Source organism: Micrasema longulum, unplaced genomic scaffold (assembly GCF_059751315.1).
Source record: "Micrasema longulum isolate JH-2025_06_02 unplaced genomic scaffold, ASM5975131v1 h1tg001025l, whole genome shotgun sequence".
Lineage (NCBI taxonomy): Eukaryota > Metazoa > Arthropoda > Insecta > Trichoptera > Brachycentridae > Micrasema > Micrasema longulum.
This window is the reverse complement of record NW_028278213.1, coordinates 73,885-101,388: the sequence shown is the minus strand read 5'-3', so window position 1 is coordinate 101,388 and position 27,504 is coordinate 73,885. Positions and strand designations below refer to the sequence as shown.

Genomic DNA, 27,504 nt, shown 5'->3' with positions numbered 1-27,504 from the left:
TGCAGATTACATACATTATTTGAAAATTCTTGATTTGGAAAACAGTATTTCAAATATTGTTTCTTAAGGAGTATTTTTCTTTGAAATGGTACTTTTGACAAAAGACCATAATTACTTTCATGCGTCATATTGCAGGATATATAGCGCTCTACGCGGCCGTTTTTAGCACTTTTAATAACTAGAACAATGCGGCCAGTTGACATTTCAATTGAATACCTAATATCGACTGAATTCATAAAGGTATTTTTTATTTATTTTTTATTGAATTATATATTAAAGTAATGGATAATATATCTATATAATGTAATATATCACGAAGTTACATCGTTTGAGTTGATTTCATGGATGACAGTTGTTGTATCATACAGAACCACAGAAAATATCAATTTATAGTATATATTACTTACATTATATTATGTACCTCCTTTGTAGGTACAAATATAAGATATTTTTTTATATTGATTGATTGATTTGGTGTTTATTTTGTAGAACTCCATATTTAAACTTATAATTAGAAATCAAACACTGATTTGAGTCTACTGAACACTTTATTATATTTTTACAAATATAAACATATAAAAATAAAAACTTCGTGACAATTGTTTCGCCTTATTAGGGTATTTTCAAACGAATGAGAAGATTATTTGGATTGAATGTCCTTATATAGTTATATAATTCAAGGTACTTAAGTAGAAAATAAAAATAATCTTATGAACTATAGCATGTACATTAATCATAATTGAGGGAAAAACCAATGGTTAAGGGTGAGGCTAAGTGTTTAATAGGTAATGGGGAATTTAGGTATTTATATTTAAATTTCGGGGAAAATATAACAAAGTAAGTATTTATTGACATACAAGTATGTATTGTGAATATGTTTATATTTGTAAAAATAAAATAAAGTGTTCAGTAGACTCAAATCAGTGTTTGATTTCTAATTATAAGTTTATTTTTTTATAGCTTACCTGTAAATAAAATCACCATTCGCCACTGCCTCACACCCCTGTCAGTATCTAGATTTTTTATTCCTGTATATTTTTATTTAGTTTTTAATAACACATGTAGATGGCAGGATCTGTGTTTTCCGAAACGAGTATCGTTTTTAAATAAACTAAAGTGGTTTTAGAACAGGGTGTTTTCTTTATTTTTTATTTACAAGTGGGATTATTGGAAAAGTAATGAAAGCCTTGATAATGTCTTAATGGAATATGTATATTTTTGTTTACTTTTTACACGTTACGATTTTGAATACATACAAGATATCAGAGAGTAAGTATAATATATTTTTACAGTGTTACAAGTAACAGGATCATCCTTGTATTCTAGGTAAAGTTTAACTTTGATAGAAAAATCTCCGAAATCATCCATTGAAATAAAAGTTATTTTACAAAACATATTTTACATCTCATTCGCATTCCCAAAATCAAATATCTTTTGGAGTGAGTTTCCGCGTTATCCGATGTCTCCTATACCGAAATCTCTTGAATTTGTACGCGTTTTTTAGTAGGTCGAAGTAAACTCCCCGCCCCCGCCCCCGGCCCCGCTCCGCCGCTCCCCCCGCAGGCCTCCGCGCTCCCTAGCGGCACCTAGAAAAAAAAAACAGTCATGATTAACTTGTACCAATGGCAATGTGACAAATTATCGAACTTTTTTGCTCGCAGAAACGATTGTTAGTGTTTCAATATTTTCACAACCAACAAAAGGGCATTTTTTTTCAAGAATACAGGTCTGTGTGTGGCTCCGTGGTGTAGTGGCTAAGACACTTGACTCATACTGATTTTTCATTTTCGACTCGATAACTGCCTTCAGGTAAAAATCCTGAATAAGGATATCGAGAAGTGATAAATTCGCCTTGTAGTGCAATGGTTGGCGCCTTGGCCTTCTATGCTCAAGGTTCCGCGTTAGGTATCCTGATATACTGCCATATTTCATGTTCCTGGACTAGCGCCTGAACACAAAGCTGTTTTTTTGTTGCAAATGTTCAATATACGTTACATTAAGTAAACTATTGCAGTGCTCTATGCACTATTGGGTGCGGTCAGTTTGATGATGTTATTCTAAAATTTGTTAAAAATATTTATTTATCCGCGTTTTTAAAAAAACAATAAAAAATTAAAAATTATATTAAAAGTTATAAAAATGTACTCCATCGCAATTGGTACTTTATTGTTACTCTTTTTGGTTAAGTGAGCTATTTTTTTATAAAAAGTCTGATCTTAAAATATTTATTCAAATCTATTCGCTGTAAAAAACGTAAACGTTTTATACGTCCTTAACAAAATATTATTTTTAAATCTAAAGATCAAGTACATTTTATCTTGCTAAGGGTCATGCTGTTTTGGATTTTCGGTTTGTTGTCTGCATTTAAGCCTAATTAAAAATCCAAGTTTTCGAATTTGGCAATCCTGTGCTCGCGTCAGTACTGAAGATTACTGCAGAATGTGGTTTTCTCATTGCCAAATGAGGTTTTTCCAAAAGTCTGTGACTAAAATGAAGTTTCACGTTGCTAGACTGCCGGCAACTCAAGATACTGCCTGATATCACTCATTGCGCAAATATCATTAAGTCCAAACATAGAGAGGAAAAAAAATTTTTTTGATTAGGACTGCATGGCAGGCTGGTAAAGCTGACTCCAATTAAAATAACAAAAAGCAATGGACCAGATTTGCTCTTGAAGATTATGTTTTGTCAATGTACGAAAGTGTTATGCCTGAGACTGAGGCTGCAGAAAGACTAGTTTACATTATTGTATTATAAAATTTGTTGTGGACAATCTCGCCCAAATCTTTCTAAGATTATTGCAAACAACTATGACATAGAAGAACAATCGGTTTCAATTACCGATCAGATAATCGCCGAGGAAAATAAAGATAATTAATATTTTTCGTTAGTAATTAGAAACGATAAAAATTAAATTTCATATGGAACCAAGTGAACTTAAATGTAAGTATTTTCATTAACATTTTTTACACTCACCCATAATTAGGCCACAATACAATAAGTTACAAAGTCACATTGTCTTTAAATTGATTTGAAGGACACTATGTTTTTATTAAAGGTCTGTTTTTCAGTAAGTACAAGGTGTAGAAAAACACGTTTTTTTTAATTGTCGGTAATGTTGTTTACTCTTTTTTTTAATTGAAAAAATTGTACAACGCACGAGTAAAAAACATTTGAGCAAAAAACGTAAATAGTGGTCTCTCCAAATTAGCAATCTAGGATTTTTAATGAGGCCTTAGGAACATGCAACATATACGAAATCCAAAACAGCATGACCTTTTGCAAGCCGACCACCTTTTAGACGACCTATCTACTGAACTTTTTTACGTTTCCTCAAAAAAAAAAACTTTTACCTATTTCTTAATAAAATCATTTCTATCTGTTTGTCTTTAATATGATGAGCAGAGTAATTATCCCAGAAATCGCTTTTGCATGGCATAAATGAATTTGCCAAAAAAGTCGTTATGGAAACAATTCACACCGAAATAATTACGTATTACGCAAAAACGTCCATCACAAATATTCCCGTCTTTCCTTTTTATTGCTTTGCCCGAATTCCCCCAGAGGCGCAGAAATTAAATCCGAAAAAAAATGCTTCGGAAGGTGACACAAAAAAACTCAAATTTGAAATCTGTCTCACAGTGAGGTCTCCGTAAATGGTTTTCAAAAAGAGAACAAAGAACTTCGAAGAAATTACACAACAAATTAAGATTCATATTTCCAAAAACACAACAAACTGAAAGTAAGAAAAAGTAATATTCAAGTCTTAATCTTTTAAAATTCAATTTCCGCTTTTATTTTTTGCTAATGAAGCTTCTGTTTTCAAACTTAACGCGCTTTTTTCGAACTACTCAAAGATTTCTTTATTAAGGAACCTCTTTCTTATAAGTCATTTTAAAAACTCATGAAAAAGACAACGTTTGTATTAGTAACTAGGTTTATTTCCACTAAGTAATAATATAATTCTTTCCAATTGAGGAATCGTTCACATGAAAACATATTTTTGAAAGTATTGAACGTATAAATCATATATTTCTATACTAAGCATTATACCAAACTGTATTATAAAAAAACAAAATTCAAAATTATATCAAATAAAAATATCGATGAAAACCTACTGATTTCATCATCATAATTTATTTATAGTTTACCCAGCGGTTCATAGGGGTCTGCATTTATAGTCCAATTGCAGCGTATCTAGATTATTTTTATTGCATAGAAGGTAAGGCGCTATTTTTTTCTATAAATCAATGCATCATGCTCACCCTGCCAGGCATCGAACATAGGACTTTAAGCCTGGAATGCGAACGCGCCAACCACTAAACTACGAGGCGGACCTATTTTCGTTATAGCCATCGAGTCGAAAGTACTCGTCCAGAATATTGGTTTTACATATTTCACAAAAAAACTTTATTCCTCATCCGCGCGGTCACTGCTTTAAAGACTTTTTACAAAATCAAATTTTACAAAAGTGTTAAATATTACATTTTTGAATCGTTAAAATTGTGGTATGATTTGTATAAAAATAAATACTCAAATTGATAATATGGTAATAATTAGAAAATTCATTTAAAATTGGCTTTAACACATAAAAATATGCGATCACTATTTTAATTCAAAGTGATTAAGGTTTAATTGATATATAAACATATTTTTTTCATTTTTAAATACGGAAGATTTTTTTTTCATCTTTATGAAACTCGCAAACGTTTACGAAAACACAATCCAAATGATGTTTAAAAGCGCGTGAGTTCTGCCATTTGTATTTTCCGTAAATAATATTTATCAATAAAAATATGGTAAACATCTCAAAGAAGGCGTAATTTCTTAACATTCATATAAAACGAATATGAGAATTTCAAGTTTTAAGATCAAAAAGGTTTTCTTCAAAGAAATGTCTACAGCCGGTTCGAATACTCGCGTTCACGTTGACGGAATTCGAAAAAATAAATTTTAATATCTGATGCTTTATTTTGAATAATATTGGCTTATAGCTCTAGGTATGTATTTTTAAAGAGCATTTGTAAAAAAATACTTACTTGAGCTTTAGAAGTACTTTTTGGGCGGTATGTTGGTGGAATGTGTGCTGAACTTTGAATCTCTTCGCTTTCGTCCTCAGATTGGCCTTTTTCTAAACCTATCAAATATTATTAAACATTAGAAAGAACGCATTTTCATTATTTTGCCAATTTCATCGACATTAAAAAATATAACATTACCCCACATGTAAAAAATGTAGATGTATGTAATTTTTAGAATAATCTATATGCATTATGAATAAAAAAAAAATATTTTTTTTTAAATGTTTTTTTTTGCATTTGAGAATGTTTTTTTATTCTTATATATTTTAATTCTTGCCTTTAAATGTCAACAATATAACACCTTAGTTAAATTGTACTTTTTACCGTTTTACTTTGTAGGTACAACAAAGTCTGAAAGCATCTATCAGAAAACCGATGAATATTTTCCATGAGCTATTAAAAAAATATTTTATCGGAATAAATTATAATTTAATAATATATAACAAGTTTATACTAATTGATTCAAAAGATCTTCATAATTGTTTATGCTCCTGATTTTTTAAAAATTGTTATTTAAAACACAAAAGCTTTATAAGATAACGGAAAATTCACAATGTATTAAAAAACATTCCCTGAAGCTAAATGTAAAAGTACTATTTTATGTAAAAAAAAAAAATAACGGATATTTTTCTTCATGAAAAATGTAATATTTTATTAAACTCAATTCCATTAGATATTTTTATTGATCGCCATTTTTTAAATAAACGTATTTTTACATTTTGCTTCTCTTAATTTTTAATCAAAATTAAAGTAATTAGACATTATACATGATACATGACAGTCAGTATATTTTGAAGTGAGTACATTAAAAAAATGCAATAAAAACAAACAGCATAAGAGGTTTATATGTTAAGAGCTGTTATATTTTATCTAATAATACTATTGCGTTCAAAAACTACTGTGAATTAATAAAATAAAGAATAGGTTTTAAAAAATAATCTTACGTCATTTTGATTTTTAACATTTTATACTGTTTAATAAATCAACATGAAAAGCCTCGGAATCATCATGATGCACATCAATCATGAATGGACTTACCGTCCGATATCGACTGAGTGGAACTCTTCCTGCTTCTTGTTTTCCTTTTTTTACCCCTTCCTCTCTGGTAGTAGATGACAAAGAAGATAAGCATGTTGAGAATTAGCAGAAAACATCCCACTCCAACTGTTACTCCCAATGCTGCAGTATAGCTGTTGAAATTTTTAAACTGATTTTTTTGCGAACATAGTATTATGCTTGTACTACAAGAAATTCCATTATTAATAATACACCTAACACGCGTATTTATAACAAAAGTTAAACACGATGCAGATTGAATTTTTCTGAGTTTTCATGCCATGTGTGATTCGCTTCTTTTCCGACGTCTAGGGCAGTATTACAGAAAAAAGTAGACAGACTTCATATAAAGCTGCATATAGCAACGGTTGTGACACAGTTCAAATTTAAAGTCCATAAGGCTATATGAATAAATATAATTTGTTGTATTTTACAATTTGGAATACTATATACGAAATAAAAAATATGGAATACTTTTAATAAGATGATGAACAATATTTGTACTATTTTATTAATTAACTACTACAATCACGCAATCTCTCCAAAAAGGTGACAGAAAGGATAGACCGCCACATACGTCTATCCTGACATACATTCCTAGCTTCTTACGTCTTCATGCATCCATCTTATCATACATGTATTTCAATTGTCTCTGCTTTTGACATAACCATATTTGAGACTTTGGTTTATCTGATCATACCATGTCTTTTTTGGACGTCCTCGTCTTATGTTACCGTTCATTAAAGCCATATTTATACATCTGTTTTACCATTAATTCGTCATCTACGTTCTACATGACTAAATCACCTTAGTGACCTCTTCTTAATCTTTTCAATTGCCTTTATCCCCATTCGTCTCAGATATCGACGTTTGCTTGATTCTTAACCCTGTCATACATTGATTTCCCACTAATATTAGCATATGTAATGTAAGTATTCAATGAAGCACTAAAGCAATCGATCGTGTCTTTTACTAACAATTAATAACCAAGAAATCTATTATACAATCTCTGATTTGGAATTGCTCTAGATTTTTTTTTATTACTGAAGAATAAATTCGTTATTCAAAACAATAAAATTTCGTTGATTATCGTTGTTTATTTTAGAACAGTTTAGTTCAAGAATTAAATCTCTACAAGTTGTTTTTATTTATTCATACTTATTCTACGTTTCATGTTTTTTTAGTCTTGTTGTTTTTAGCATCAAAAATATTTTTTAATTTTCTTTTAAAAACAATTTAATTTAAAAATTATTTTTTTTAACCTTTTGAGTCAAACCCGTGACCTGAGCCCCAATTGTTATATGTTTAATAACATCCTTCTGCAAGAAATACTTCATTTTTTGTACAAATATTCGCATTTTTCAAAAAAAAAAAAAGAAGTTTTTTCTTCGTATTCGGGGCTCTAATGCAAGGTAGCCAAATGTTCGATCCAACAAGGGCTTAAATAGTATTGTAAAATTATTGAAAAAACGTTTTTAGTGTTTTCATATTTTAAACCTGAATAATTAAATTAATAAATACCATTCGTTTTCAAACATTTTCCCACGGTCTTTCCAATTTATTATACTAAAGACGCTACTTTATCTACGCCAATCAGAACCGAGAATTTCAACGAAATCCAATATGGTGGCGTTCTCTATTTAAATAATGTCGCATGGAATGCCATCGCTATCTTATTTGCAATGCGCTACTTTAGCAGCAGTCAGTTTTAAAACTGTTCTGTGCAAGATTTTTTCTGTAAATTATACAATTATTTTTATATATTTTTTTAGCTAAATCGCTTTTTTAAAAAAGCCTGTGTGTATTTTTGCATTTAAGACCTTATTTAATAGTATTTTTACATAAAATAAAATTTATACCAGTAAATTGCTATTCAAACTTGTTTTAAATTTGACTATACTTCTAGAAACATAGAAGTTTTATTTTTAAATAAATTTGACTGCAAATAAAAAAACACAAATCGAATTATACAACATTTTGAACGGTAATAAACAAACCTCTATGTAACTAAATTACTTAATTGAGCGGGAATTTCATACTCATTATAAAACGAAATAATGCAGACTAAAATGGAAACAAAGTCGTTGGAACAATAGGCTTTTTGCCCCCTCCGGCAAATACACGTGGACCGGACCATCTTCTAGGAATTTAGCAAACAACATACGTTTGCACATGTGCGATACTACAAAAGTGACTAAAATAATAAAAATATAATAAAAATAAATAAAAATGTACGAAAGCTACCCTTCGGATATTTTTATCTCTTATGTTATCCATAGTGTTGAAGTGCTTTATCTGTTTAGTTTTTTATTGTTTACTTTTTAGCACGAACACTACTAAACATATTTACTATTATGCTAAATTATTTTTGTAAATTTATTGATAATTTTAAGTTGCCAGAATTTCACTCGTCCATGCACTTCGTAGCTGCAAGACGACCAAATCTAGTTTTAATAGGTAAATGTTATCAAATATCTAAATTTAGTAAATGAGGTCTAGAGTTCCAACCGTCCATGCGCTCTGTAGCTGCAAGACGTGATGGGATATTTATTTATTGTACAGCGCCTTTGAGGTGATTTTCACAAAAACGGCGCTTTATAAATTATCCAAATATAAATATACCACTAACACCAGAAATAAGTTAAATGTATTTTGTTGGTACACACGTGATCAACTCAATATTTATATGAAACACTTATGCATATTTTGTTCTATATATGTCCCAGTGCGCTACGTAGATGTTTCAACCAAACTTTTGTTTGAAAAGTAAACTTCTAGAAACCCTAATTACTACATTAAATTTTAACACAATTTTCTGTACTTGTCGCTATATTGCAACCTGCTTAACTTGCAAAAGCTTGACTAAATATTAATTCAGAGTTTGCTACATTATAACGATCCAAAATGTAATATTTGATGAATATTAACTACCTTCTTCATTGACATTGAAGTTTTGTAAAAAACGTTTTCTTTATACGCAGATATTAATAAATTAAATTAAAATTTTCCCAATTTTTTTTCTGTCAAATTTATGCAAAAAATAAATTTATTCGAAATGTGGCAATTAAATAACGAGACTGGAATTTAATACGTGATTTATTGCCAAAAATATATATATTTAACTTTCATTCCCTTCAACTCTCTTCGCTTATTGATATGCAGCTGTATACGTGTCTTCTAGTTTTCAAAATAATTCTGTAGCTCATCAATTATCAGCCTCTTCAGCAATTCTGCTTTTTTGTTTTTACTCTTCAACTGACAAAAAACATGTTTCCTTCGATGCAGTTTTGACTTTTAAAGACAAGAAGGAAGGAGTCTGACGGTGTAACATTTGGCAAATACTGAAGATCATTAAGCACAAAAATAAGCTTGTCCGCTAAAAACTTTACAGATAGGGCATTGTGAGCTGGCGCGTTGTCCTGCTGCAGAATTCATCACTCGGTCTTCCACAAATCCAATATTTCCATCCGTACTTTTTTTTTCATCATGATTAAGACAAGACTTTTCTGTTGTATTTCTAACTTCAGTTTAAATACACTCAAGCTACAGCTTTTATACTTCAATTTATAATATCATCAACAGCAGTGGCTCGAGAACTAACCATGTGGTACACCACATGTGATCCCATCAAGTTACTTGATTGTTATCCAATCAAACTAAGCAACTTCAATCACTTGATGCTGGTGTGTTCTCATATTTATAACAGTGTATTATGGTTGACCGTATCGAACACTTTCTAAAGATATAAACTCGTAAATATACCGGCAGTATATTATTATATTGTGACGGGTTCCCGTTAGTTACATAGTTATCGCCCTCCAAACATATGTAATTAAACAGCTTTGCTGCTAATTTCTAAGTAGATGGTATAAATTATGTAAAGTGTACGTCATCAGATCACGATAGTAATTTAAAATCTTTAAATTTTTACAAAATATAGTTTGATACTCATAAAAAAGATAACTGAAGCTTTAAAATAACGGTTGTACTATTTGCCATATCAGAAAGAGTTTTCAAAAATTCAAACCAAACTATATATGTAGTTTGAAATGTCACTTATTTTACATTAGTCGCTATTCTGATCAATGACACTTTATCAGAAAATTTTGGGAACCGTTTGTAAATGGATTTATTACGTACATATAGAGGACTTGTTCATATAAAATAAATAAGTATTATATTTTTAATTTTTTTAGTCCTAAGGATCGTATTTACAAGAGAATTACTTACCTGTAAAAATGTTTGTTAGCCAACTTCTGCAATAAATCTCTCTCTTGTTCTGGGGGAATTGGAGTATCGTCTAACCCCAAATCCACGCCCAGTTCTTCCAATTCCTCTACTGATGGTTCACACTCTGTTGGGTCTACTCTTTCTCCAGTAAATCCTAACTCTGCCCTTGCGAACATCAGCGTGTAAGACTCGGGACGAACTGGACCTATGAAAATATACCAAATAATCGGCATTCAAAAAAATATATGAACTTTGTGAATTGTTTACTAGGCAGTTACACCTATTTTTTCGTTCAGAATGATTTGGATTACTTTAAAGTCTTTACCTTTTCTTAATAATACGTCAAATTTGCATCAAAGTACTCCATACAATAAATAACAAGATGATGAATGCAAATGCATATTTACGTTTAAAAAAATAAGGAATTACCTGATTCACTATCTCTCTAACCTATATACTCGTACAAGTGAGGTTAACTCTCCCTGAAGTGATGGTTCCTTGTGGAAACATCAAAAGCCCCCGTCTGATCTCCGTTTCTCTTACCCGTATAGAAGTGAGGATCTCTCTCCCTGAAGTGATGGTGCCTCATGGAAACATCAGAAGCCCCCGGCTGATGAAGTTGCGGGATTAGATTAAGCCACAGTGCCATTTTATGGCCGCGGTAGTGACTTTTCATCTTCGGTTTTGCACCTAGTACAAGATAATTCACGACATTAAGCTACAATACATCATTTGAATGAGGAACTTTTATTATTGATTCAATCTAGGTACTTCCATTATCTATAAAGACAATTAGTAAGTTCTCAAAATATAAAATTGCTATTAAGAAATGGATAGTGGAGGTGGGTTGCGCACGGATCGATGAGTGGATCAAGCCAAATATGTAAAATGCATGCACTGTTTTTGATTTTTTTTAAAATTGATCTATATAAATTAGTTTTGTTTATTGTGAATATTTTAGTTTTTTATTGTGTTAATTATTATAAGGTTAATTGGTTTAATTACGTTTTTTTATTGTTATTATTTTGTTAACTTTGTTGAATAGCTAATCTTAGGCATGTTTCACATTTTGTCAAATATTTCCCTCGGCACGGGACACCCCAGTGAGGGAACATTATTCTTTATAAAAAAAGAATACAAACAATGTAAAAGTATAAATAAATATAAATTGGTTATGTTTTTTATGATTATTATTGATTTTTATTGTTTATTATGTTAATGATAATTAGGTTAATTGGATTAATTACGTTTTTTGGGTTGTTAATATTATATTAACTTTGTTAAATAGCTAATTCAAGGCATGTTTCACATTTTGTAAAATATTTCCCTCGGCATGGAACACCCCACCCCAGTGAGGGAACATTATTCTGTAGAAAAAAAAGAGTACAAACAACGTAAAAGTATAAATAAATAAATATCACAACAGTAAAATATAGTATCCATTGACAAAATCATTTGGTCAGATGAGTCTTGTATACCTTGTTTCTAGAATATATAATACTATACCACTTGTTTTAAAAGCTTTACTCGTGTGTGCCTTTATTTCATCAGGATTTGCCAAAACCACTATGGTTTCATCGCCTGCGTATCATGTGATGTTAATGACCTTATCTACCTTAGACCTATATTTACTACTTCTTCCGTTCTTTTAAGCGTTTTTATATATTTATTTTATTTGCGTGAGAAACGTTTTTTGGCTTAAATATTGTGATATATTTAGTTACAAGGATATTAAACTTGCTTGGTTTCTTTATAAATCTTAGTTGTAGTAACTTCTAGAAATGTAATGCATAATATGTATTATAATTTGTTAGCCCAGGCAAATTAGACTTTCTGAGGGGAAAAAGCCCAGAATTTTAAAACTTCGCATGGTTGTTTGTTGGTATCTACTGCATAACATACTAAAAGTCCCCGATAGTGGGGGTCTGCTAAGGGTGGGGGGGAGGTTAAAAGGTTGCTTTTCATGGTTTTTCACAACTATCTCTAAAACTATCGGCTCTAGCGAAAAACATTTTACTTACTAATTAAATTGTTTAGAATCATATGTAAAAATATTACTTCGTATTTTTTTATACCAGCAATATTTTTGGAGATACGAGACAAACAAAATACAAAAACTTAAAGAAAAATAAAATAATGGAGATTTTTCATCTTAGTTTGTGGCTAAACATTTTTTACATTAAATAGTAGATTTATTTAAATATTATAAGAATAATCGCACCTTTTTTTAAATATGTAATTTTGAGTTTAAAATTTATCGTCTGATAGCAAAAAACTCTCATCGAGTTCCTCATTTCTGGCGGAATTCCGTTTGCACAAGCTCACTCCATTGATTCCATTATTGGGATCATTTAAGCAAAGTTTTTAATTTTAGGAAGAGCTAAAAGTCGCATGGCATTAGATCTGGAAAGTAAGGTGGATGTGGACAGACGAAAACCTTTTTTCAGTCAAAATCTCGAGCATCAGGAACCAGATTTCGAGACAAAAATCGCACTTATTTGCACCGTTGCCAACTCTACCGATTTATCGGTAGATGTTTTCGGGAGAAATCTACCTTAATTGATTGAAATTCTAATAATTTTTAAACACTGCCTTAAAAAAAACCATCGGCATAATAGCAGCAACTCTTTCCCTCCCACTCCCTTGCTCGAGATCTTTGGAGGAGTTATGATTTTAGAGGTTGGATTACCAATAACTCATTTACAAATGATCTGTTAAAATTCTTTACACGGACTTTGGACGGAAGAATCCATCGATTCGAAAACACTCGTTCAAAATGTTGGATCTATTTTAAATGCAAAGCTTTATTTTTCATTTCACCCGGACATGGATATATCTGTTTATTTAAATGGTTTTACTCTAAAATTGACCTTTTTGCCTATGTTTGAACATCCTTTCATTTTCAACTGCTTTATCTGTTTATTTTTATGCAGCAAAAGCGTCGAATGTTAAAAATTAGGTGAGGTTATTTTATTCTTGAAAAAAACACTTAAATATCAAATATAAAATTCTATCCGTTCTGCATAATTATGTTATTGAAGATTTTATCCATGTGGAATTGCATAGACAAATATCCACAAATCCTAGGTTTTAAAAAAAAAAACTTAAGACAATAAATAATATGAAACGAAATGAACTAAAAAGATACGAAACAGAACAAAATGAAAAGATACGAAACAGAACAAAATGAAAAAATACGAAACATGACAAAATAAAAAGATACGAAACTAAAGGAAACAAAAAGAAACGAAACCAAACGAAAAGAAACGAATCGAAACGAAAAGAAATGAAATGAAATTAATTAATCATTCGTCTTAAAAACACATGATTTTTTTCTACGTTGACTTCCAATTAAATATGAATAAATAGTATTTTAATAGCCTGTTTTAATATTTAAGATTTACTTTGTAGCGTTATAAAATTTATTTTAGATGACATAATAAAAACTTCTCTCTTGCAATAATATTCCTTATAAAAATACCAAAATATCGTATTCCAAGTATGAAATATTTACGGTAATCTGATAAAATTATTGCTGAATCATTTTCTTTTTTTCCGTCTTAGTTTGAGAGAAAATTCTGTTTTTTTCATTTCCCAAACACCTGCTTATTTCGATTTAATAAAACCGTAATTTTCGGTTCCTAGAAAAAATCTCGTTTCTTAGGTGCACCAAAAAGACTTCTGTTCTACAAATATTTTGATTGTACAACCCCTCAATAACATTTAATATTAGCGGGTGAGAGAATCAAAGAAATATGCATGTCCAAATATGGCAGTGATGAAAGTTTCAGTGATATATTAAACCAGCAAATAATAGTTTATATGTCTAGAATATTCCTTTCTAAAAATGTTTTCCATTTCTGGCGCGATGTCTATCACTAAATAACAGATTGATCGTTCCGTGGGGACCAGAGAAGGTTGTCACTCTATTCTCTAGTTCCTACAGTACGTTTGGTAAAATTCCTAAAAAAACTACTCAAATAAATTGTCTGAAATTATAATTATATGGAATTTTTTCTTATTATCGATAAATAATAAATCGTATATTTCAAAAATATTATTAATTTACTATTTTTTATTCATGATATAATTGGCATTTGTAGATAAATATATTTAAAATAAGGTGCACAGTAAACAATTACACGATCTAATATTATGTTTATGTTTTAGCTGACATTACAGGCTATTAAATACATAATATTCATTAAACTAACTTTAAATTATTAAAATATATGTCAGCGGTCTAATAGAGGCTCATATTAACCATTCCCGTGGGGAATACGAAATATATCTGTTGAATTAAACCTCTCTTCACGAGAGAAAAATGGCTAAGCGTGAGAGCAAACATTTACAATCCAGGCAACTGGTTCTCAAGTTAAGGGTCAATAACGGGGCTTGAGAATAGGGTATTAGCTATCGCGAACGGAGATTTTTTTTACATTGTTTTTTTATAATTATTTTTGAATTAAAAACTCTTCTATAAAATCTATGGTTTCATTAGCAAAACTCTGCTAAAAAACACTGTTATATCAATGTTTGGCAATTGCCTCATAGCTCGTTGATTTTACTTTTATTGCTGGTAACTCTTTCTTGGACAGAGCTTATTGCCCGCTCCGGATTGTTCCTTTTAGTTTTTGGACCTTGGAGATAGAAAAGTAGAGCAATAAAATTAAATATTTAGATTATTTATTTTTCATTGTTCATTTTTTAGGTTAACTGAATTTCCGGGTCCTTTCGGGTTAAAATATATTTTTTAAATACTTTAATTTAATGAAATTCGCTTCTGATTGTTACGTCGTGAAAATATTATAATCTATAAAAGAGCTTACTTCTCTCTTTCATTTCATACTAACACTTGTTTTTAAATAATTTATTTATTAAAAGACAATTTCAATAATAAAACAAATCAAAACAAATAATAATTTCAAAAAATATTAGGATTTAAATTTTACGTTATTAATCAGTACCTATATACACTCAAAATTTAATTTTGAATAATAATATTGTAATAATGAGATATACATTTTTTATTCTTGTACATATATTTTTGTCGTCTATTGTTTGTATCTATATTGTTATTCCTTTCTGTTTGTATTGTTCTTGTGTTTATTTCAAATTAATCTTACTTGTTTTTGGCAGATGTTATCATGTTTTGGTAGATGGCCCTAATAAAGGAAGAAAAAAAAGGAATATACACTTGGATTGAGTTTGTTGCCATTAAGAGTTACTAAGCAAAAGCTTAAAAGGAAAAGCGGGGATTGAAAAATTTAATGAATAGCAGTTTGACCTTTTTTTCGTCACTCTCTCGCAAATATTTCTGCATATCGAACTGATTTTGTGTAGTTAAAATCGACGTTTCTTGGCTGGTTTTCCGCACCTCAAAACTGAACCGATTTTGTTGTTTTTTTTTTTTAATCAAATTTTCTATATTAGTACATTTTTTTTTAAAAAAAGTATTTTTCATATTTATCTACCGTACGTCTGAAAATGGAAGATAAAATTATACGTTTTTCCGGGTTTTTGGATAATCCTAGCTCCCATACGAAAAAAAATATCTAAAAAGAAAAACGGTACAGAAAAAAAAGGAAAACATACATATATGGTATACAAAAAAATCACTGCTTTAATTCCGTCATCCAGGGAGAAAATACAAGAAAACGTTCGAATGAAGAAAAGTCAGACCCCTCTTTCTCTTAAGCTCCAGAAATGCACTACCTTCGCCCTAAAATATCATCCGAAATCATTTTCTTGACCACGCTCATGTCAAATTTAAATATATGACAATACATGTCTAATTATCTTTCGAAATTGAGTTATTTTCCATATTTCTTAGAAGTTAATGTTCCTATAGAATTAGTTTGCATGGTTTGATTCATACGTAGTCATCACATTTTAATTAAGTGGTCAGCGTATTTGCCTACCATGCTAGAGGTCTCGGGTTCGACTCCCGACATGGTTGATTTGAAATATTTATTCATGAGGATGATTTTACACTAAAATATTTCATAGTTTCCGAAGCGTTAGACTGATCATCTAACCTTCGTGTAGCAAAAATGATCAAGATACGCTGCAATAGGTGTAACAATGCACCATTAGGTGCGGAAAGGGAACGATGATGATGATGAAGAACCCTAAACGTTTTCATTTTTTTCTTGTAAGTTTGGGAACCAGTGATCGAGGCAATGTTTCAATATTAAATATACAATGAAAAATAAATGTGGCCGCTCTTTGTTGAAATCAATACGGCGGCGAAAGGAGGGGGGGGAATGAATCAGGATAGGCCTGAAAACATCGACAGGTGAAGAGATTTATGGCCTGTGTAAAAGCTGCGTTTACATTATAAGGGGGAAACTTTCGTTACTTTAGGAAAAAGATTTCACACGTTTTTCGCCCTGTCCGGTAATTGAATAAGGAAACTAAAGACACGTCCAGATTTGGGCTGTAAATTTATAAGTACCGCTGAAGAGGAAATCCTTGTTTTTCTTACAAGGAGAGGAAGATTCGCTAAAAAGATTATCAGAACGGAGGTGAGCAATTTCCTCGAGCGAGATTTATTTCGCTTGCAATAAATAAGCTCGGAATAATAAATGTGCTTTAAACGTGTATTTTAAATGCTGACTTAATCATTTTGGTATCTACGTCCTCAACAAGTCCCGTCTGAATAGTTAAAATCTCATAAATGTTTTATTTGTCCTTGTCGCGTCAACAAAATTCATTACGTCAGCGTGTCAACCACATACACATTTGATTATTTCAAATAAAACACCAATATTTGCTTGTATTTGTAAAAACACATATCTTATCCCAAAGTAAAAAAAATATCAAGAAATAATTATAAAAATATATATTGTCAATACAAATCATTTTGTTGTTGATTGACTTGTTTTCGTCTTCTTAATACATCAAAATAAAAACGTTTTTTAATCGCATTTGCAACAAATGGCGCGAGAACAGTTATTTATGAACCAATTATTTGCGATTCAAATCTTTTGTTTCTTAACAATGCGCAAGTGTAAATAATTCCTTAAATATTTATTTTTATTGTAGTTCATATTTTTTTTTAAATAATGTCAGAAATACAAAACAAACGTAACGATTTTGATGAAAATAAGAGTAAAATTCCTCGTTTCTGTTTTATTATTTTGTTGATGACCAACGACCACTTTCACTTAATTAGGCATCTTCGGGGACCGTATTTCAATGGGAAGATACCAGAGTTATCTTCAATAGTCTCTAAAAAATAAATATTTAAAATTTCATATTTTTATACATGTTCAATTACAGGCTTCTGACAATGATACTTTCAATATTCATACAAATAAAAACATTTATGTACTGAAAATTATATTTTACTTCACAGATAATAGGGAATATCACAAACTACGAATAAATACAAAAATATCTGAAAAAATATGAAAAAAATTTAATACCGTGGAAAAATGTTTTCATTTAAAATTTTTCAAATAAAATTGCTAACAAATACGCATTCAACGCGAAAAAATTGGCCTTGACAATCGTGACGTCATGATTCGTAAAATATACGACGCCGACGGTCTATTCAAATGGTGATCAACGACGGTACTAATTTAACCTAATCGTGACGTATTGGGGGCATGACTAATGCAATGAAGCGTTTTTTGAGGGAATTTAAAAATATTGTCTATGCTACTTACAAAAATATTTTTTTTTACTGGACAGCATTTCATAGACCCTTATTAATTATTTTTGAAAGACGCTTTATTTCTTAATTGAAGATAACGCTATAAACATCCTATTGTAATAAAGGCCGAGTAACTCCTTAAGTAGAGATTTCTAATTTTGCAACTAGTGCCTTTATTTTTGTTTGGTGAGATGTAAAACGGTTTCAGAATTCATAGCACTGCTCTGTTTACAACAAAAATTAATAATACCATTTATAAAAATAAATTTTATACACGACTAGCGTACAATCCCCGGATACAAATAGGGAAATCATTTATGGTATACGTAACGTGGGTAAAAAGTAGAATAGCACATAATTTAGAAAAGCTGTATTTTACCTAGCCATAGGTACTGCTGCGTGGCCAGGTCGTAGGGCGCCCACGCGATATCCTTATACCGGGTCCTCTCCCTCCCGTAGTCCGCGTACTGCGGGGGGGCGGAGTCCCCCGGGCGCGGGTTGGGGTCCCCCGTCTTGGCGAAGGTGACCAGCAGAGACAGCGTGGCCTCCGCCATGGCCCCGTCCTGGCGGCTGTAGTTGGCCGGGAAGCGGGGAAGGCCCCCCACGAGGGGCAGTCCCAGGGAGTAGGGAACGGGTTCGCCCCTCACACTACCCAGGCGCTGAGGAATTCAAATCACGATGTATGCAAAACCGTTTCTGATAAGATTTGCGGTAAGGGTTGCGGTTTTCATTATTTTTTTATTTAAAAAACCTTCAATCCACAATTTTACAAAACACAGATTTTGTACACATACTGGCAAAAATATTCATACTGAAAACACTTATTGGCCATATATTTTTACCGTCATATGGATAAGTCCCACGTAATTGGTTAAAAACACATTAAAACTAATAAAACAACTTTGATCGAAATTGTAGTTTGAAACCGTTCACTTGAACACAGCCGATAAAATATGTTAAAAACAAAACTATTTATACTTATTATATTCAATATTTTTATTTTAAAAGTCTCTTAAAAATATTTCTATTTGTATACCGTGTGCCCAAAGACAGCAGCTAAAATGGTGCTTTTTTACGGGTTTTTGGATGGTTCTAGTTCCAATAATAAACTTTTTTTTTTTTTAAATGAAACATTAGGGACACGTCAATGGTAAATATCTAAAGTGTGTAAAAAATCACTGCTCTTGCCCCAAAAATCACTCATGCGCTTTATAGCTGCAAGACGTACTGATATATTTATTTATTGTACAGCGCCTTTAAAGTGATTTTCACAAAAAGGGTGCTTTGTAATTTATCTGTCTCAAATAACAATAAAAATAAACAATGTCCCAAAATAAGTTGTTAATAACTCGTTAAACTTTTTGATTATTAATTTTAAGTCATTATTTAATTCATTTTTAGTAATTTTAAAAACACTTTTTTTTAAAACAAAACGAGTAGTAATAATAATTCTAAATTAATTTGATTTACATTATTTTATTAATTAGTAGATTTTGATAAAGCTCTTTTTCAATCGATCAAATTTTAAAATTAAACTGCTTAAAGAAAAAAAGTTTAATATGTTAATACTTTAATCATTATTTAAATCCGTAACTTGATGTATTAAAAAAAACTCACTTGCTTTCATTTTAGTTTACTTTGAATAATTTATTCATAGATCTTAACCCTGTTTTTAATAAGATTTTATTGGACCTACTGAACAATGAATGAACAATAAAATCTCTTTTCTATTATAAAAAGTCTCCCACGCACATAGTTGGTACCTACTTGTCACTGGCGAAGGCTATTTAATTTATTAAAGTTTGAAAAGTGTTACGATATAGACGAGAAAGCCGTAATTTAGAAGATTTATTTCTAAGAAAAAGTAAACTTGAAGCGTATTTTTGTAATACATATTTTCCAAAACACGAAAAAGGGTTTAAAAGGTTTTGCAATATTAGTGTGAAAAAATATTATTTAATTACAAAATGCCAAAATTAAATGAAAATAAAAAATTTGCTTGTCGTTAATGACAATGCTTTTATTAAACCACAATATTTGAGTTTCATAAATAATTTCTTTTAAAATCATACAAGATTCAATCCTTTCAGAATATTGTACATACAACTATTACATTAACACAGTTACATTTTTTTTTTTTTTTAACATTTATTTTTTTGCACCACAACAGGCCAGGAGGCCTAATTACAGTGGTGAATTACATCACAGAGCACCCAGGTTTGATAAAAATCACATTTTTAATTTTTGTGTTGTAACCGGGAATCGAACCCGGATCCTTCCGTGCGTGAATCAAGCGTCTTGACCACTACACCACGGAGGCCGCCGGAGTTGTTTCAACTTATATAAAGAAATTATTACAGAATATGAAAAAGTCTGGTCATTAACAGGGCCTAAGAGGTCATTTACAGGGCATTAGAGGTCACAAAGCATAAAAGGTTTCTATGGATATTTTTTTGTAGTTTTCGAATTATAAACACTTGTTTATAAATTAAATTACAAGGCTCAATTTAACAAATATAATTATAACTATAATTACTTTCGGAGTAATCAACGTTTTGTTTTTCATTACGTTACGTCATGAACAGAACTGTTTTTATTTTTAAATTAAACCTCCAAACTAAATATCATATAATCAACGTGATCAAAATAAACGTTTTAAATCAACCAGGCAACAACTGTAAAAACTAGATTTTTTTCCTATAAAGGTTCGTAACTTAGCATATAATTGGATTGAAATTGAAAATAATCAGTCAAAGAAATCCTTACAAAAAAACAGTTATTTTCAACGTAATATTGACTTAGGAATAATTGTTTTTTTTTTTATATGACTTAATTGGATCATTAAAAAACGAGACGGAATAGTTTGGAGTGATGATTGAACTAAAGACATTTTTAGAATCAACAGTTATATTTAGGTCGATAAAAAAATACAATTAGGAAATTCGTATTTAAGGACATTTAATAAATGTTCGTAACAAACTACATTAATTAATTTTATCTGAAAATATGTCCAAAATGTTTAGCGAAATATTCTCTCTGTTTCTAGCATTAGTTCTTGTCGAGATCAATTTGATTGATATAAGGGCAAATGCCACAGCAATTAATTGATTGAATTCTGGTCGCTTCGAAAACCTAAATCAACGCTCAATAGAACTAGTTCGCCATTTTCTAAATCAGGCTTCAAAGATTGATCAAAGCTTTGAATCGGTGTTGGCATTTATCGCTTTGTAAAAAGTTATAATAATAATGAAATATTAATCTACGAAAATTGTTAACAAGATCTGCAAAATCATAATCAAAGGCGAAATATCTATTTTATTCAGATGAAAATTACAATGTCTAGTTAAACAAAAGAAAATCCTTTTTTATTGGGGTATTATCACAAATAATAATGTTGGAAATAAAAGATTTATTAGATGTTGAAACAAGAATTGCTGGTAATGTAAATAATATATTTTTTCAATCATTATTTTTTACTTTCTTTACACCATTAAATCATCAAAACTTATCCTGCCGGGTAAGGGTCACCGACTAATTCCTAGGATATAACTAAGCTTCCTCTGTTTTCCTGTAGATGGCTTTAGCGGTAAGTAATGGTCTAAATAAATAGATCATACACGTTTTACATAAACTTGGGTATTTGTAAACATAACCTTATAGAAACATTAGTTAATTTGTATCTGCATCATAAAGCTTTACTCAATTGTAAATGTTAGTTTCCGGGCCGAATTTTCGCAATTTGCGGGAGGTTTTAATTTTCTGCTTCAATGTGAAGAAATCTGCGACCGAGGCTCATCTAATGCTCTAAAATACTATTGTGAGGCCCTATTAGTGAAAGAACATGTCGTGAGTGATTTCAACACTTCTGGAATAGATAAAATTTTCATAAATGCAAAATTAAAGGCATAACATGAAGAAGACTCGTGTCATTGGGAGTGACTCAACAAATAATTTCAAAATGCTTCAAAACTACGGGAATAATTTAGAAGCTTGGAAATTTTCAAAATTAAACGAAAGACAAGATAAAGTGATTTTGCAGCATTACAATGCTCGACTCCATGTTACGAAAGTGGTCATGACATACTTAAAAACGTTAAAATAGTAAATCCTACCCCACCCGCCGTATTCTCCAGACGTTGCACAGCACTTTCGGTCTTATGGAAAAGCAAAAAATCGGATTGATTCGTGGATTGCTTCAAAAGATGAACCGTTTTTTCAACTTGGGATTCATACGCTGCGTTGCTAAATATTTGACTTACAGACAATCAACAAAAACTCTGTTAACTTCCCATTGTTACCACGACCCTTGCTAATAAATTAGGAAACAAACTTTGTACCTACCCAGTTAAGGAATACATTCCAATTTTATTTTTTTTTGGTTTAGATTTTAAGGCAGTCTGATAAAAGGTACAATTTTGGCATTTTAAAACGCCTTTTTTTCGAAACTACGTCCTTAAAAAAAAATTTCGTGAGATAAAACAATAATTTTCTAAGGTATTCCTGGCAAAAATAAAGTTCAACGTTGTTGTCAAACTAGAATATAAATACCTTTCGACCGGCATATAACGCCTTTCAAAATTTAAACTAAATTTAAACTAAAACTAAAGTACTTTAGTACGCACATAAAGATATATTATGTGAATAAAATTCGTTCTACTGGTTTGAAGATACTAAATTTAACAGAAAAGTTATTAAAGAAAAAACTATCCTTTTTGTTTTTTAAAAAAAATAGATACAAGCATTTTAATATAATATTAATGATATTTAATTGTAAATTTTTCATTTCTACAAAACGTTTGTTGGAAAATTTTATCAGCAATTTGACGGCATTTGATTTTCCTACTTTAAATCTCATGGTATTAAGTAAACATATTTTTAAAACATTATGGTCAAAGCACCAGTAAATAACCACCCCCCAGTGAATGACTATTGGTTGATAAAACACAATATAATTAGAATTGCCACATGTGTCTCGTAAAAAAACTTTCATCACTAGAAACTATGACAAAAGCAGTAGGCGGACACATCTTTTGGTAAGAAACAAATCTATCAGTTTTGAACTGTGAAGGTAATAGTGCGTCTTCCCGTTAATGTTCTGAGATTGATAGTGTTTTTATAAGGAAAAGTGTGTTAAATGTTTTATTTGATGCTATTTCTAGTGCAATTCTTTGAATATATCCATATTCCAATATGTTTTATAATGTTATGATGTAACTAAATCTGAGTTTTATTTTTACTGGGGTAGTAGTGGTCATTCACTGGTGATTCTGCTATTTTTTTAGAGTAATATTAATTTTAATTGTAATATTCGTATTTCAATAAAAAAGTAAAAGCACTTAGAAAAATTATTGTGTTTTTATTTTCTTTTATTTGGTACGCTTAAATAATGAAATGTATACCTTTAATGTGGATTTCACTACAAGCTGAACCTTAAACGGTCATTCATTGGTGCTTTAACCCTATACAACGTTCTCATACAATAACTTTACTTTAAGAAAAAAAAAACCTTCTATCCTTAAACGGGTTAACGGTTATTGTAAAATAAATATCATTATACAGAAACTCTATTTTGCTAAAAACATTTTGTAGAAATCAAATATTCACAACCAAAATAATATCTATAAAAAAAGGCAAAAAACATTATTCGTATGGCTGCAATTCAGAATTATGTACATTGTTTGATTTTTACCTGAGGATAGTCTCCTTCCTTGGTTTGGTAAGCAAAATGAACTAGGAAAGTTGTTGCGCCTCTTCGGGCGTGAAGTTCAGCCAAACGCAACAATGGCGCAGCCGTGTGGCCATCACTCAGGGCTTCCATTGTAGAATCCCTTATATTGATGGGATGCTGTATCGGCTTTTCCCAGTCCGTATACTCGTTCCTCACAGCCGCGTAAATCTCGTTCAGGTGGTAAACATACGCATTGCGAACAAAAGTCCTTAACACTCTATTCCTATAGTCTTCTTCAAATCCGTACTGAATGTCCGTGGCACTAAAGTCATAAAAACTCTCGGTAGAAGCGACACCGAGCATCAGATCACACTTCACAAAACTTTCACTCGATTCCATGCTGTGTAGAAGATCGGAGATTCCTGGTTCTATCGGAATGTGGGGTCCCCAGCGAGACATGAACTTCTCTCCTTCAATTCTCACATCGAGTAAAGCGTCTAATGGTTTGTTGCGCAAGCACGGCTCTATGTCTTCTTCCTCTTTCTTTGGGTCGGTGTCGACGGAACAGCCAAGCTGTTCTGAAACTGTATTGCGCAGGGAGTCGGGGTTGCGAACTAACGCCCACGGACTAAGGGCGCTTCCACTAAATAAAATCAGTCGTTGGAAGAGACCTGGGGAAAAAAATATGCCTTAGAAAATTTAAACACCTAAAAACTCGTTTTTTAAGTATTTTTATTTAAAATAAACTCTCGTTTAACCGTTAAGATTTTAATAAAACTAATTGTCTTTTTCTTTTGATATCCGTTTTCCGATCCAAAAAGTAATGTTAACAGGCACGTACAATGTACACACGTATTTTCTAGATTTTCATCTTACCCAATCAACAATTAAAAAAACATTGACGTTTTTAGTATATTCAAATTATTTATAGACAAGTGGGTAATAGATTTAACCCTTTGGGAAATTTGTCAAGATTACACACCAGCAAATTCGAAAGGTTTATTTTAAAAAGATAATAAATGGATGTCTTGATATCCAGGCATTTGCCGATTTTCAATATGTCTTGACAGTTTTAACTGATTTACTTACTGTGCAATATTTCCCGGTTTGCCTATTTTGTAACAACACATTTCTTACCTCTGGTAATTTTATTTAAAGGAAAAAACTCTTAAACGGTAGTAGGATAAACCGAGGCTATTCGGATTAATAGGATTATTCGGATCAACCTAAGAAAATTGTCTGTATCTTGAATATTGTTTCAAAATAATAATGGAAAAAAATCAAAGTTGAACCGCTATTTATTGGATGCTCTAAAATAAAAAAAAACAAGTATCGCAGTTTGCGTGGTTTGATAACTAAGAATCGATCTTTGTTTATATCAAATAAGTTAGATATCAAATAAAAGGCTGATGTAATATTATTATCTGCATTCTTAGTGTTTTTCTGCAAAGTACCTGATGACGAACTGCATTTTATGCAGTTCAGTAGGACTTGATGATTTATATTTTAATTTTTGTATGCTAAAAAAAAAAACAAAGTTTTACAATATTATGTATTAAGGCAAAGTGAAAAAAATTAAAATGAATTTCTTAGGTTCTAATGTTTTTTTTGATAAATATAAGTTTCTAACGCCAAGTAGATAAAAAATTATCTCTCCAAAAACCGCACAAAATCACAATTCAGAGGAAAAACTACCACAGGAGACTAAAAAAATCTTCGTTTACTGCTTCTCTGTTGGCTGGGGCTTCAAGATAATAGTTTTGCGTTTAATGCAATGAAGTTTTTGTGCATCTTCCAAATAAGGATTGGATTCAGTGTTTTGCTTGAAAAAAGTGGTGCCACGAGAAATATCATAACAAAAAAAGGTTGAATAATGTTTTCATTTGTGCGATATGTAACCCAGAATGTGGGTAAATTAGTATCATAATATGTTCATTAGATAATGATAATTATTATTATTTTGAATAACTTATATAGCGCCATTTTCGTAATTTAATACCTCAAAGGCGCTTCACAAAGTGATTATATAAAGATATAAATTTAATTTTAACTTTTTAGTTTAAGAAAAATAATGTAATTTGTCACCACACCCTAATAATTTATTCATTAGCTTTGAATTCGAATACTTACGATGTTATTTTATTTTTTTCTTCTTCTTTATTTATTTATTATTTTTGTTATTTTTTTTAAATATATTTATTAATCATTTATGTTATTTTATTTTTTAACTATTTTATTGGGTTTGATCCGAGTAACCCTACTGCTGATTCAAATCACCACATATATTCGTATGAGTGATGATTCGGATCAGTAAAGAGGTATTCGAAATTTTTTTTTTTTTGTGTACTTTACGTGTTAATTAATAAATATATGTTATGTTAAAATGTCAAACGTTTAATATTTAATAATAGGTTTTTTTCAAAAGTATTAGTTTTTATTTTTTTAATGGACACATATAAAGTGATCTGAATAGCCTCAATCTACCTCAAGTTGATATAACATAGTGTACAAAGTGCCGACGATAAGTTTGCTTCACAAATACCTGAGCTTTCAAGTATTAAAAAATTGTTGAATTAAACATGAATCAAATAGGAAATACTCGATTATATTTGTTTTCAAAATGGTTTTTATCCTAATATTGTTTCCATAGAATATGCCCAAAATGTGTTATTGTTAACCTCTAGCTTCTGTAGTGAGGAGCAGCATGTGCGCTAGCGCTGCGCCCTGAGCGTGCCCCAGTAGGGTGAGGCGAGTAGGGTCCCCCCCAAAGCTCTGTATGTTGTGCTTGGCCCACCGGAGGGCAGCGCACAAATCCCGCAGGGCGAGGTTGCCCCCCGTTATACCCGGCCTGTTTACCGGACGAGACCTCAAGAATCCTACAAGAAAATATCACATATTAATAAATACATTTGTGGGGTGGATAGTCCATTGATCAATGACATACGTGCTCAATAATTCACCTGAAATTATAGTTCAATAACCGATGAAGTTAATCATCATTTTCTATGGAATCAAATAAAACATATTATGCAACTCTAACCGTATTGCACAGAAAGATAAGAGCATCTTGCAGTACATTAACACCATCCCTACCATCGAGATATGAACCACAAAGGAACGTAGCCTATAAAGAGACCACAGGGCGCGGTAACGCCCAGCAGTTCAATTCGTTCAGTCCAGCTCGACGCAGTCACCCAGTTCCAGCATGTAGTTCAAGTGTAATCTCTTTGACCTATCATCGACGTAACACTCGCGCTACACAACCAAGTGCTGTATCTTATTCACCACGTAATAAATACGCATTCAAACAGCAACCTCGTGTCTTCTGCCAATCTTTAACTGGGGTAGAAGCTCCAACCCTCAACAACCTAATCCACATTGTCCCATACACACACAAAATGTAATGCAAGTGTCACAGCTGAGTTGTCATTGTAGCCTGAATACATTATAGGACGGGTGCGCGTTGGTTGACTTGAGGTTAAATTAAAAAGATGGATACCAATTAAAGTTACTTGTAAGGCAGTTACACACGAGTTAAATCTTATTACTTTGTACAGAAGGAATTTATAATAGTAAACACTAGCGGAGAGCTGGTGGTCGGCGACACAAAATGCCAAGATAAAAATGTAGTGTGTTCTTCCGATGCACGGCGTTTAATATCGAGTTGTAAATAACTCACTATTAGAAAATGGAATCAAGTTGGAGTAAAGTGAGATTTGAACCACGGAACTTTGGTCCGTGAGTCCGAGACACTAGCCACAGGGTCACAACCCGATCTTGTCCGAGCTGACTATGCAGCAGGCAACCTC

At 31.2% G+C, this 27,504-nt stretch overlaps 1 protein-coding gene across 1 annotated transcript in view; it reads right to left on the bottom strand.

Moving 5' to 3' along the window:
- Positions 1-1,193: 1,193 nt before the first annotated feature.
- LOC148277489 (neuroligin-1-like) overlaps positions 1,194-27,504 on the bottom strand; it is a 93,481-nt gene continuing 67,170 nt past the window's right edge. The window contains exons 5-12 of the mRNA XM_088232827.1: positions 26,374-26,571; positions 23,717-24,366; positions 18,407-18,686; positions 10,911-11,057; positions 10,368-10,572; positions 6,120-6,271; positions 5,040-5,137; positions 1,194-1,586 (exon numbers count right to left, since the gene is read on the bottom strand). Coding sequence (XP_088088953.1) covers positions 1,467-1,586; positions 5,040-5,137; positions 6,120-6,271; positions 10,368-10,572; positions 10,911-11,057; positions 18,407-18,686; positions 23,717-24,366; positions 26,374-26,571 — 1,850 coding nt within the window. The 3' untranslated portion in view covers positions 1,194-1,466. The remainder of the gene's footprint in view (positions 1,587-5,039; positions 5,138-6,119; positions 6,272-10,367; positions 10,573-10,910; positions 11,058-18,406; positions 18,687-23,716; positions 24,367-26,373; positions 26,572-27,504) is intronic.